Below are 12,512 nucleotides of genomic sequence, written 5' to 3'. Positions count from 1 at the left end.
CAGTAAAAATTGTGTGTCTGATTTAAAGAAAGGATTTCAAAACCTCACCATTCCTGTTGAGCTGAGGAAATGCAGTAATGTGTTTCTTGGACCTCTGGTTTCCAGTGGGAAGGTTTGAAAGCTGTTTCTTATGCTTTGTATCATGCTAGCAATTTCTCAGTTACGTACGTACTAGGAATCTATTACTGATTTTTGGCTGACTTGATGAAATTCTGCAGGTCAAAAGACAATAGCAAGTCTAGCAGAGGAGGCCACCAGTATAGCTTGCCCCTCTCCCTAGGTGATTCAAGGGTGCATCTTCTGTGCTGTTAAGTTGGTGGGTCCAGAGCTGGGTTCCCCGTTGCAAATGGGTTTTTAAATTGTTTTGGCTTTTTTTTGTCAGAATGCAGGAAGTTCTTAGCCTATCCTCATCTCTTCTCCTAGGCAATGTAAAAGTAACAGCTACCCTACTGCACCCTCATTCCAAGAAGAGGAGTGTTTGCTGGTTTTAATTTAAAAGGGGGCAAACCTGCTAAATTATGAAGCATGCTTCCAGGGTATTGAAACAAAAAAACCCAAACCCAAGCAATCAACGTTTGAAGATTATTCCCAGAATCCCAACTCGAGTATTTACACCTCATTTCATGGAGGGGGAGGGAAGTCTTTTGACCTTCTTGGTAGCAACTCTCTTAGCTTTCTCCTTAACTAGGTTTCTGTGTCGTATTCATTGGCTAAAAGAAAGTGGTATTTCGAGTGATACTTTGAATGTACCTTTATTGGAGCTTTGTACTTTTTTCCATGGAGCATTGTTTGTCTGTTGTTGTTTTCCTCCATGCTATTCCAGAGTGTAACAAAACACTTGTAGAAACTTGCATGTGTTTACTAAGCTCAATCTCTCTGAGTTGCCTGTTGGTCTTTTGGGGATTGTTAACAGCTGCAAAGCTAAATACTTTTGCAGGTCTGAGGCTTAATAAGTCAAACTGTCTCCTGATATGCGTTCCCTGTCCTATTGGGAATTAGCTCAGATCTCTTACTCTGAGATCTCAAAATGGGATCACTAAAGATCAGTTTCATAAGTCCTGCATTAAATTAAAACAAAAATTAACTGGATAGTTGTTAGGACTTGACCTTTAAGCGAGTCCCCATTATGCCAACACCACTCTTAAGAAAAACTTAATGTTCCTTTCAAAGCTGTCTTAGACTAACTTTCAGACTTTCTGATATGACTGTTTTCTTGTTTCTCTAATTACTTTCTCTTTTCATATCTGCCCTCTTCTTGGATTCCAAGTTTGGATGTCCAGTTTGTCTGAGACTCCAAAAAAGAGTGTCACTCCAGGTAAATTTCTTGTCTTGGTGTTCTGCATGCCATTAAAAAGAGAAGTCTGTAGTTCAAACTGTGCATGCTTTTGGAGTTGTTTTGAATGTGGGTTTCTGACAGTGGATATCCAGGATCTGTTGTCTACCTTGTCTACCTGTATATTTTTTTTCACAACGCACGCATTCTGACTGCTGCCTCACCTTGATGTTGCTGCTAGCAGGGGTAGTTTGTTGTGTTGTATCTTTCTTGCCCAAATCAAAGCCATAATCCAAAGCCTCTTGTGTGGGTTGACTCTGCACAAATACTTGCACAGCTGCTTTCTCACTATCCCATGTGGGATGGAGGATAGAAGAACAGCAAAAGTGAGAAATCTTGTGGATCAAGATAAAGGACAGAAACATGACTATGTGCTGCTTGTTCTTCTGAAATGCTCTTTTGTTTTTCCACAGTAAGTACGAGGGGGTTTATATAGAAAACATATGACGGAGGAAGATGCTAAATTTTCACAGGAGCATCAGATTCCTTGTCACAAGATGTTGGAAAGGAGGAGGGAGCACAGAGACAACTTCTAAGTGATGTCAGGGTCTGGTAATAGTAGTCCAATACAAGGAGAAAACTAAGCCTTATAGTATAAGGAATTGGGACTTCTCCTGAGTAACCAGTGGATTTCTTCTGCAAACACTTTTCACCTGTTGTGGAATGCCAGGAAAGAGGTCTTTTCTTCCTTCAGACATAGGAAAACTGATCACGAGCCATAGACCTTGTGTCTGTACAGGATGTTGGCCTGGTCATGCAGTTGGTTAAGGCCACACGTAGGTCTTGAGGCAAAGAAAGTTGTAAACACTCCTGCTCTTTTCCATACCTGCTTTGATAAATATTCAAGTTCATGCCCTGCTCAAAATATGTGAACAAAATCCCACCATCTTCCGTGGCCAAGTGGTTGCTTGTCTTGAGGGTTTTAATAAGCAAGACTGCTGTGATTTCAGAAATGCTATCCTTGACAGAGCTGATTATATCCCTGGGGGGAAGTTCTGCCTGATCTTAGCAGAGTAGGTTTAATTTCAGGGTGGTAGTAGGGTATAAAAGTGCAGAAATATGTGAAGTATTCAGTCACAGGAGCCTGGTGGTTGATAGGTCACCGGGGAGCTCAGACAGAGAAACAGAACGAAACTGAGCAGAGGTGAGGAGGAGACAGAAGAGGTGGTATCACTTGGGAAGAATGACAAGAAGCCCTCAGATTACCTGGCTGGGGGAACCCTTCTGCTGACTGCTTTTAGCTAAATGCATGTTGCTAGTTTGGCTTCAAAAACAATATGTGCATGAGGATGGGGCAAATGCAAGTGATTAATTGCATTGCATGGTGCTCAAGAGGGTGAATGCTGATATGCAGTCCTGCTCAGAGGTCTCCCGGTACATCTGGCAGCTTCTTAGCCCCGCCATGCTGCTCCAGTTCACATGGTCTTTTGTTGTACTTATCGTCTAAATTAATCCCCAGTTTCCAACACAGCTACTCTTCAGTCCAGACCTGCCATGGGCTATATCCTAATGTGGCAGGCTAATGGAGCAGACCTGAATCTGAATATGAACTTTACCTACGTAGTACATACCTGTGTCCGAGGCTGGCGGTCAGAGACTAGAACAGAAGCCATCTTTCCTGAGCTCCATTTGAGGGCATATGCCTGCTCCATAAACTGGAGATTCTAGCCAAGGATTAAAAGTGATTTAATAACCTACTTTGGAAAAAGACAGGTGCCATGCAGCCAGATCCTGAGAGGTGCTGCAGTGGGGCACGAATGTGGGGCACTCCAATTATTACCATTAAGTTCCTTGGCTAGCCTGCTTTGTGCCACGTGGAGTAACATGAATTCAGTGCTCTGCTGAGCAGGACTAGAGTAATGCCAGCATATGTAGGTGACTTCATCCTGGTGGAAGAGTGTGTCTAGCAGCTGTGTGAAAATCTCCGAGCAGTTTAACAGATATGTGTGCGAAACACTTAAGTATTCTTAAATGTTGCTACCTGTAACCTACTTGGGTGGAATCGCTGCTCAGAGAGCCAGCTTTCCAAGAAGAAGTGGAAAGAGGACTCCACTTTGTTTTTTTTCTTTTCACCCTCTCATTTTTCTTGGCTCTGTCTTAAAACCCAGCAGATCAAAAATGAAATTTAAAAAAATCCTGGGTCTAACAAGCTCCTTTGCAAAGGTCAGCACTAAATTTATCCATTTGTCAGGATTTATTTGGAAATGCTGCCGAGGACTTCAAAGAAGGAAGAACTGAACTGGAGCACTCACTTGAGAGAGCGCCTGCCATTTACCGTGGGCCAAGCTCGTTCCTGACACACTCCGCCACAGGGGTTGTGTTTTGCTGCTGGTTTTAGCTGTGTGTCAGACACGTACTCCAGTACTGGATGCCACAGTCTACCCTAAGGATGCCATTTGTCCCATCTCTTGGAAGCTTCTCCAGGTCTTCTTTCTTAGAAGTCCTAGAAAATAATGTGTGTGCCTTATGTTGGGGAATGAATCCAGGCATCAGGTTAATTTTCGGCTTCTGTGATTTTGGGTCATATTCCCTTCCTAGCGGCAACTCATGCTGTTGGCTTGTAGTAGCGATCCAGGGGACCAGGAGGGAGTTAATGCAGCTCATGGAGTTACTATCTGTGCCAGATTTCTGCGTATGTAGCCAGAAAGATAACAAGGAAGATTTTAGATACTCTGCAAGGAAGCCACTGCCCTATGTACTGAAAGTCTTGCAGAGCACATGAGTTCTGTGGAGTTGAGAAAGTGTATGTATGCTCAGTTAGAAACTTCTTGTACATTTAATCATGGCTGCTAACCTCGTGTGAGAGAGTTTGCACATGACCTGGCCATCTCTGGGTGCTTAGTGCTGAACCTTGTTTTATTCTCAGGCATTCTTTTGGATTTGGACAAGGTTTTAGGCCAAGCTTCTCTGGCTTTGTGTGTTCTGAATTATTAAAGCTGTTGGATTCCAACTGGCAAATGCCTTTCTGCTTATAGTCCCATCTTGGCCTAACTGCGGGGTGTCACCTGCTTCGAAACTCTTTTTCTGAAAACATAACAGAATTGCTTTGCTCTTCACAAAGGAGCCACCTGGCTGAGCTCAGGAAAGAGCTATGGAAATGATACTGTATTAACCCATTTGATAGACTTATCCAATATGTATATCATCAGTAATGAAGCGAAGGGATTTTTGCCAGTGCTGTTTTATTGCTAAGACCTGGAGACTGGATTGGACTTACTACTTTAGTTTAGAATCCCCTTTCCTACTGCCACAAGATGTGAGTTGCCTTTTACCACTAAGAATAACTGACATGCAATTACAGCATGCATTTTGGGAAATGGGAAAGGGGCTGAGGAGTGACAGGCTGCGGTGCAGGGCTAACCAGGAGATGAATCAAAAGCTTGATTGTTTAGGGCACATTAAGAACAAAGCCCGGAACAATGAATGAACAAAAATAGGAGACAAAAAGCCCCCATTGAATAGAAGAGAGATCTTGGGTTTAGAAACATTTTGATCTAAATCCGTATTGTTCCCAAGGAGATTTGTAGAAGGTTTCATCAGTCTCACCCCACTGCTTACTCTAGGAACTGGTTATTTTAGGAGCTGCTTTTCACAGACCCATGTAAGATTGTGAGTTCTTGTGTAATCTCGTGTGCTTTATGTGGTAAAGCCTGTTCTTTATCTTGTGTGCAGTAGACACTTAACCCAGTTTTTAGGCAAACCTAAGCTCTCTGTCTTAAAGTACTTGGGGTTAGATCACTGGTGGAAGGCTCAAAGAAAGTATGCAGTTGTAATATGTTTATTTAGCGCAGTGACATGGTCCTTTTGATAAGAAAGAAAAGGAGTAATGTCTTAAGGGGAAGAAAATCCCTGTGTTTAGAGCTGGGCATATGATAGTTGTGAGGGGCCAGACTGATTTGAGGATTTTAAGTAGGCTTGCTGCTGCTATTCTGGGTATTTTCTTCCTTCCACAAAAGGAGTTTTCCAGAGATAAGTAAAGGCTTACCCTTCAAGAATTGGCTTTAACAAGAAACCACAGCTCTAGAGCCAAGCTACCACTGTTACTCCTCCCTATGCGCAGGAAAGTGCAAAGCGCCGACTTTACCGTATGGAAAGCTGTGACGCTGGGGGATGCCTTCTGCCAGACAGCCGTGTGTGCAGACCTTGCATGTGTCCTCAGCCATTGTGCCCAGGTCAGTGGGGCTGGACTACCTGCCAGTTGGTTGGTCAGCCATGAGTCATCCTCATGGCGTTCGCTGACCGTTTCTGTGGTTTTGGCTGCTTCTGCAAAGCTTCCACTGACCAGCCCAGTACTAATTCATTTAGTCTGAATCTGTAAACACTCGATTGATAATCATAAAAGGGCTATATAAAATCCTGTGTGCTATATGGATTAAAAGAGTAGACATGTTTATAGCCTGATAACAACAGAGTACTCTGGCAAAGATCAGGAGTCTCAGATTTCCATATCCAGATGATTTTATTTTTGGAGTCCGGTTGGTGGTTTTAATTTTTGGCTATTGCAAAACCATCATAGGTCTTAGCTGTTGCAACATAGGAGGAGGAGGAGGAAGACGTTGCTTGGAACGGGCGCTCTGCGCTCTTATTTAGGAGGCTTTTGCAGTAGTTGCTGGTCTCCGAGTACAGCGGGAGGAATGATGCTCCCTCCTCACTGCCTGGTGAGGGGGACAGGGTGCAACTGTGTCACTTAATAGTGCCAGCTGTGAGGGGCATGGACAAGCTCCGATGACATTCCTGCCCAGCCCTGGGAAGGGAACCGCTGAGGTGAGGAACGGGAGGATTGTAAAGTGGAGCCCTATGGAGAGGAGGAGGGGTATCCTCAAGACTTTAACCAGGAAACGGACTCGAGGCAAAAAGAAATGGAGAGGCAAGCAAACTCTTATTTCAGAAGCAATCTGTCATGTGCTCTGCTCTGGGGAGGGCTTGCAAGTTGGAGCTAAACCAAAACACTAATTCTGCTTTTCTGGGGGATAGGAAGGGGAATTTTACCTGGCACATCAGCCTTACCCTATCCTCTGCTCTCTGTTTCTCCTTCCTGGGCTGAAGAGGCTTTTTGAAAGAGGGGTTGTAATGTCAGGGTCATTGCAGTGTGCATGTGAGCTTGCTGGGGAACTCGTGCCACTCTGCATCCCTCTTCTCTGGCATGCCTCACACTGAGCAGTCTGTTACGCTTCAGTATGATGCTGTGTCCTGTCTTACAGCCTAGACCTGAACTAATCGGCAGGGATGTGGAAGCACTCATGGCAGCGGGTATAACTGCGCTCTCTGTGGTGTTGCCTGTGTTGTTCCATTGTATCCCCTTTGGGGGTAAAAGCCCCATATCCTAACCTAACATATTGGCAATGTTGTGGGCATCCTGAGTACCATTGAGGAGTAATATATCTAAAGATGCTTGTGAGGGTTGGGAGGCTGAAGACGGTTGAAGTATTTTACCCTACTGACTGTTCCTGAAGGGAATGCAGGAACAACCTAACCAGGCTACCCAGAAAATGTTTAAGGCTTTTGATTACTGGGAGGAGCTATTTCTCTGTCTTCTTTCCTCCATCCCTTCCTCCTTTCTCTCTTCCTTTATAGTTACTGAAGTCTTCCCCACTCTGCAGTGGCTAATCCTGAACAAGCATCACTCCAGGAGCCGCAGGGACCCCATCCCTCTGAAGGGGGATATTCTCTAAGCGTGATCTGCTGTAGCTATAAATGAACAAGTTTGACTTTGATTACTTCCTAGACCAAGGAATGTATTTCTGCTTTCTCTTGTCTTAATGGGAACCCTGTAATGCTTACAAAAGCCTCTGTTAAAACAGTCTCTTACTTGTATATGTTGCACCAGCCACTGTAGTGACAAAGAAATTCTCTTGCAATGAGTACCTTATCCAAGGCAGGACAGAGTAAATGGCATTGTAAAGTTCTGCTGGGTTTTGGATATGTGAGTGCAGCTATAACCTATCTTGCCAGACTGTTGTAAACCCACTTTTTATGGAGCCAGAGTTGCGGAGCTGGATTGGAAGTGCTCCTTCTCCAGGTTTCCTGGCAAGGGTGCTTCCCTGGCGCATGGTCCCTGGCTCAGCTTTGGTGGCTGACAGCAGGGTGTTTGCCAGCCTGAACTAAAGCTTGGTCCTGTCCTTGTTCCCAGCAGGGACGTGTGCATCACGTGAGCACTGACTGCTCCTGCTACCAAGCCAATGTTGTGGTTTGGTGATTTTTTCCTTATTCGCATGAAAATTATGTAGGAGATTAGAGGAAAGAAGACATTTGGGCTGTCTCTTCAGCAGGTAGCTTCCTTCATTTCCCCTGCCTTTCCACCCAATGAATTTTCTGCATAAACATAAGGCCATGATGGGTTTTTGTTTCTGATTAGGGAACTAGTATTTATATTAAGACTAGAATGAAGTTGGGATTGTAGGTGTTAATTGCATAAATAGGTTGAAGGAAGATGATAGTGCTGCTCCATTATGGACTGGAGATGGAATTGTGTAGGAAGCAGTGTGAAACAGGGAGAAGCATTGCATTACACTCTGGGTAACCTAGTTAGCACTGGCTTAAACCGGAACACACAAGTCAAGTTGATTCATCATGAACAGAAATACGATGCTTATTTGGAATGAACAGCTATGGTGAAAATTTTCATTATAAATTTCCATGTTGTCAGTTCATGGTCATCTCCCCCTATTCCCACTGCTGGCTGTGGATCAGCTGTCTATAGAAATCTCTTAAACACAAACTTCTAGAGGAGATGACTCCTCTTTAAAGAAAATTAACCTGTGTAACCTGAGGCGAGTCAGAGGCACGCTTAGGGAGCAAGGAAGTCATCTAATTTTCAGGATTTCTTAAATCTGGTCCAAAGGGAGGCATTGTGATAGCGTTTCCTTTCAGGAAATGGTTCCATTAATTGCTTTTTGTTCTAGGATTTTCATTTCACAGGATGCTGTTTTAATGGCTGATGCATTCTTTACCTCCCTCTTGGCAGGGATGCCAATTATTTGTCTGTAGAATCACTTTGCATCTTTAGCCCCAACGCATATGAACATGCTGCGTTTGGAAGTACAGTGCTGAGTATCCTGTGCTTGGCGGTCAGTCTCCTGACTTGTCTGGTGGACAGTTTCAGACCATGCTGCTTCCTTCCCGTGTCTTGTAGCCAATTTGTCATCAGAGATTCAGGAGACCTGGAGTCTGCTCCTGGCTCTGCCCCCATCACGTGAAATGGGACTTTCAGCAAGTCGCACATCTGCTTCTGTCTCCCCTTTCCACCTTAATCTAGAGAGACGGGAGCTGCCTCTTAGTATTTAGAATGTATAATAATGCTGTTGGCCCAAACTACTCTGCCTCAATGCCCGTTGCTGTAATTCAGGAAACCTGTAAAATAATTTTGCATTAAGGCATGTTGGCTCCTAGAGAGAAGTTGTCAGTGCTTTTTGTTCTGGTCTGACACTTTGAAGAGTGTATAAGTGAAGGCAAATTAAGAAACCCTGATGTCTTAAAGGTTTTCATGACTTCTCAAGGCAGTTTCCAGGCAGAGCACAGTGGGTCTGTGCCTGTGCTTGGGAGTGCAGAGGCCCCTGTCTGCGCTGTTTATGTTGCATCAGAGAGCTGAGATGCAGCTCGTACAGCAGAGCAGCAGTGCAAGGAGGTCTCCCTCCTTGTCTGGCACGGTGGTGTGCCTGCCTTGCAGCTCCATCCCAAAATGCACGATTTCAGTTTGGGGATGGAAAAGTTAGAAATCAAAAACAAACCCAAGAAGAAAATCCAGGAGTGTGGGGAAAGGGAGAATGGTTTTTTTGGACCTTTTTTCACCCGTTTGTGTGAGAGCCCATTCCATTCATAAATGGCTCTGACACTCGAAAGCCTTTCATACAAAGAGAAACCAAACAACTGGAGAGGCTGGCTCCAAGGGCTCCAAAAAAGAGCGATGGAGAGGGGGAAGCCGTAATGTGCTGTGCCCCTGTCCCGCTCAGGGCGGCTCTGCCATGGGGAATGCGGAACTGCGGAGCTGGCGGGGGGCAGGCGGGGGGTGGCTGTGTTTGAGCAAGGATCTGCAGCTATAACTCTTTTTTTTTCTTCTTCTGTTTCAAGTAAACACTCTTCCCCGCCCTCCCCTCTCTCCCTCCACCCCACCTCCCTCTCCTTCAGTCCTGCTCATGTGTTTCTATTTAAGGGCTGCAGTGCAGACGAATATGATTGGCATCTACAGCCCCCTCTTGACTTGCAGCTCAAGTCTTTAGAGTGGAGAAGGAGCTGAGCCGCCAAGGGGAGAGCTGTTTGTTCTTTGGGTTTACTGGGGGGGATGGCTCAGCTGTGGATTTATGCTGCTTCAGCCCAGAACTTTTCTCTCTGAATGGGAGCAAGGATTGTGGAAACCATGTTGGGAAGAGGTTTATTTTCAGAATCCATCGTGAAACTTTGCAGCTAATTCACTGTTTTTTGGCTCTTTTTTGTATTTTTTTTCCCCCTCCCCTTTTTTTCTTCTTCTTCTCTCCAATGTCCCTCTGTGCTGCTGGGTTGTGGGCCAGAGGAGGCTGTTTCTATATGGCCAGCCATTTGGGGATATGCTGTGAGCCAGGGTTGTTTGCTGATTCGCTTGGCTCTGGTGACAACTTGGCCTGTTGTGAATCGGATGGACGGAGGTCGCTCTCAAGGAACCATGGCTGGAAGCTGGCTTACGGCTTGCTTTTTCCCTTCCCCAGGTGCTGATGCTAGCTCTGAACCCATGATCCTGGAGCAATATGTGGTGGTGTCCAACTATGAGAAACAGGAGAACTCTGAGATCAGCCTCCAGGCTGGAGAGGTCGTGGATGTCATAGAGAAAAACGAAAGCGGTAAGACACGTTTTCTGCTTTTCACTCATCCAATGGTCTGGGGTTTTTTGCATGTGTTCCTCTTCTTTCGGTTTCCTCATCACTACTTGTGGCTGTACTTTAGCTCCATCTGGTTCGGTTACTATGTCTGGCTGAGGACGTTGAAGTTTCTCAATGTTGATTTGGGCTGGGGGCCAAATGTTGCCTTCTACTGTAAGAATGTTTCATGGGTTTTGTGCGTTAATTAGCCAGCGTACGATAATGGAAAATGAAGGTGAAGGAGAGAAGGATCTGCAGCTAATGAAGCTGATGCATATTACACTGATATAGCTTCCCTCCTGTCTCTTCAAGTCTGTGTCAGCATTTCCATTACTAACTCCCTTTTCAGAGGATTTATAGGATGAGCGTTTAAAAATTGCTTGGGATGAAGCTTGGCTTGACAGCTTAGCCCGTGGCCCAGAGCTCTGTAGGGAGGGGAGAGAATGTGTGTCGATATATACGTGGCCATGCACAGTTTCAAAACTTGTTGCAGAAGTGTTAATTGGGGAATTTTGATGCAAGGAGGCAGAGGCTGTCGTGTAAAAGCAAGGTGAAATCTCTTCTGCCATCCGTGGAACAACCAGCTTGCACTTGGGAAATGAGATTTTTGGCAAGTGTTCGTATAGATGTCTTTTGTGTACTTTAACTCTTGGATGCCTGGTAGCTTTGAGTCAGGCCGAACAAATGCAGGAGCTGTGTATGTGTGAGTGGTTGGAGTGGGTTAGCAGCTGTTTTGAATAACTGCCTGTCTTCAGCAGCTCCTCCTCCCCTTCAGTGCTTCTTGTGTATTAATGCAAAGCATTTGTCCCGGACTGGTTTCCAGTCCACTCATGACTTGCATGTCCTCATCCAGAGGACCTGGAGCATTTGGAGATGCTTTAGCAAAGGCTCGTGTTGTGGTAGCTCCACATGCAGGGCTCTCACAACTTGCTGGCTCTGGAGCAAGCTGGGCACGCCAGAGCTTGAGGGAACCAGGTCACCCTGATCGGATCCAGCTTCCAAAGCTCTGAGTCTGGTCATCACTGTGAATAACCTTGCATTGTATTTCTCTTCTTTTAATGGAGTGGTGATTTCTCTGCTGTATGAAAGCCTAATGCTTGTTTGGCTCAAAGTGATAGAGCCAGTTTGCTGGCCTCTGATTTAGTGTGATGTCCAAAAGGATAGTGTTTGGAAATGCACTGGCTATGGTGAACAGAAATGCCTGTTTCCTGGGTACTGACTGTATCGCTTGTGAAACTGGTAGAGGCCAAAATGCTCATCTGCCCCATTTTAAAACAACCGTTATGACTGAAGGGGGAAAAATGTCTTAACTTCTTAAACTGTTTCTGGGCTGCTGGACAAGCATCCTCCTTCCAAGCCTGAGGGCTCCTCACTGTCAATAGTGGGTATTACTGTTGTCAGAACAGGGCTGGTTATTGTGGCAACTTGTATTCATACCCATGATGTCCCTGTCTTGGATAATGGCTTATGGAGCCAAGGGCACTGGGCTGTTAAATAATGCAAGAAGTGTCTGAATTCCAAATTACAGTGCTTTTGTGTTTTCTTTTAATGTGGCTTCTCTGCCTTGCATTATTCACATCATATTGTATTGAGCCACATGGTATGTGGAGATATAAATGGAGAGTGTCAGGGTTTGAATTTAGTGGATCCAGAAATGTGACTCTTCTAAGGAAGCATCCTTCAACTTGGATTACAGTTCTTAAGGCCATATTCTGATTCTTAGCAGCCAGATTTTTTAATGACCATGTAAACAAGGAAGGAAATGTGAAGTCCTGAACTCAATGCTATGATCTTGCCTGTATATATACATTTATATATGTGTGTGTGTGTGTGTGTGTGTGTATGTATAAAATGAAGATATAGATACATTTTAAAAAACCCAAACAAACATAAGTCACAGATTGGTGATGGAGAGAGCATTGTTTGTTTGGATGCTTGTCTAAACTATTCTGGCAGGGAAATCATGTCGAAGTTGTTCCAAGAACAGGAGTCCAAACACACTCTTGCTCTATCTTAGGTTAGGGATACCACAGGAATGACTTTAATACTATGACTTCTTGTCTCTTCAGCTATTGCTGAACCTACGAAGGGCATGTAATAAAGCTAGCAAAAGTTTCTCAAGTGCCAACTTTCAAAACTCATGAGTTATTGTTTGAATTCGGGTATGTGTCTAGTGTAGGCAAGCAAGCCTAGAAAATGTGGTTATAACTTCTAAGAAAATGGGGATATACTTTTCAAGAGAATAGATTATTGGAGTGTGCACACACGTAGTCATTCATCTGACTGTACGTTTAAGTTGGCAAGTGTTGCGAAACTGTAGCTGTGATTGTATAAATTAAGCTCATTCTTCT

General features: G+C 44.6%; 1 protein-coding gene across 5 annotated transcripts in view; it reads left to right on the top strand.

Annotated features, from left to right (window-relative positions):
- SH3PXD2A (SH3 and PX domains 2A) overlaps window positions 1-12,512 on the top strand; it is a 263,601-nt gene that overhangs the window by 180,809 nt on the left and 70,280 nt on the right. For 2 of the 5 annotated variants that reach the window (XM_065672180.1, XM_065672178.1), the window contains exons 7-8: window positions 1,268-1,315; window positions 10,012-10,143. In XM_065672180.1, the coding sequence (XP_065528252.1) occupies window positions 1,268-1,315; window positions 10,012-10,143 (180 nt within the window). The other 3 variants (XM_065672182.1, XM_065672181.1, XM_065672179.1) reach the window with 3 other exon arrangements.

Source organism: Lathamus discolor, chromosome 3 (genome assembly GCF_037157495.1).
Source record: "Lathamus discolor isolate bLatDis1 chromosome 3, bLatDis1.hap1, whole genome shotgun sequence".
NCBI classification, from domain to species: Eukaryota; Metazoa; Chordata; class Aves; order Psittaciformes; family Psittacidae; genus Lathamus; species Lathamus discolor.
This window is presented reverse-complemented; position numbering and strand designations above follow the sequence as displayed.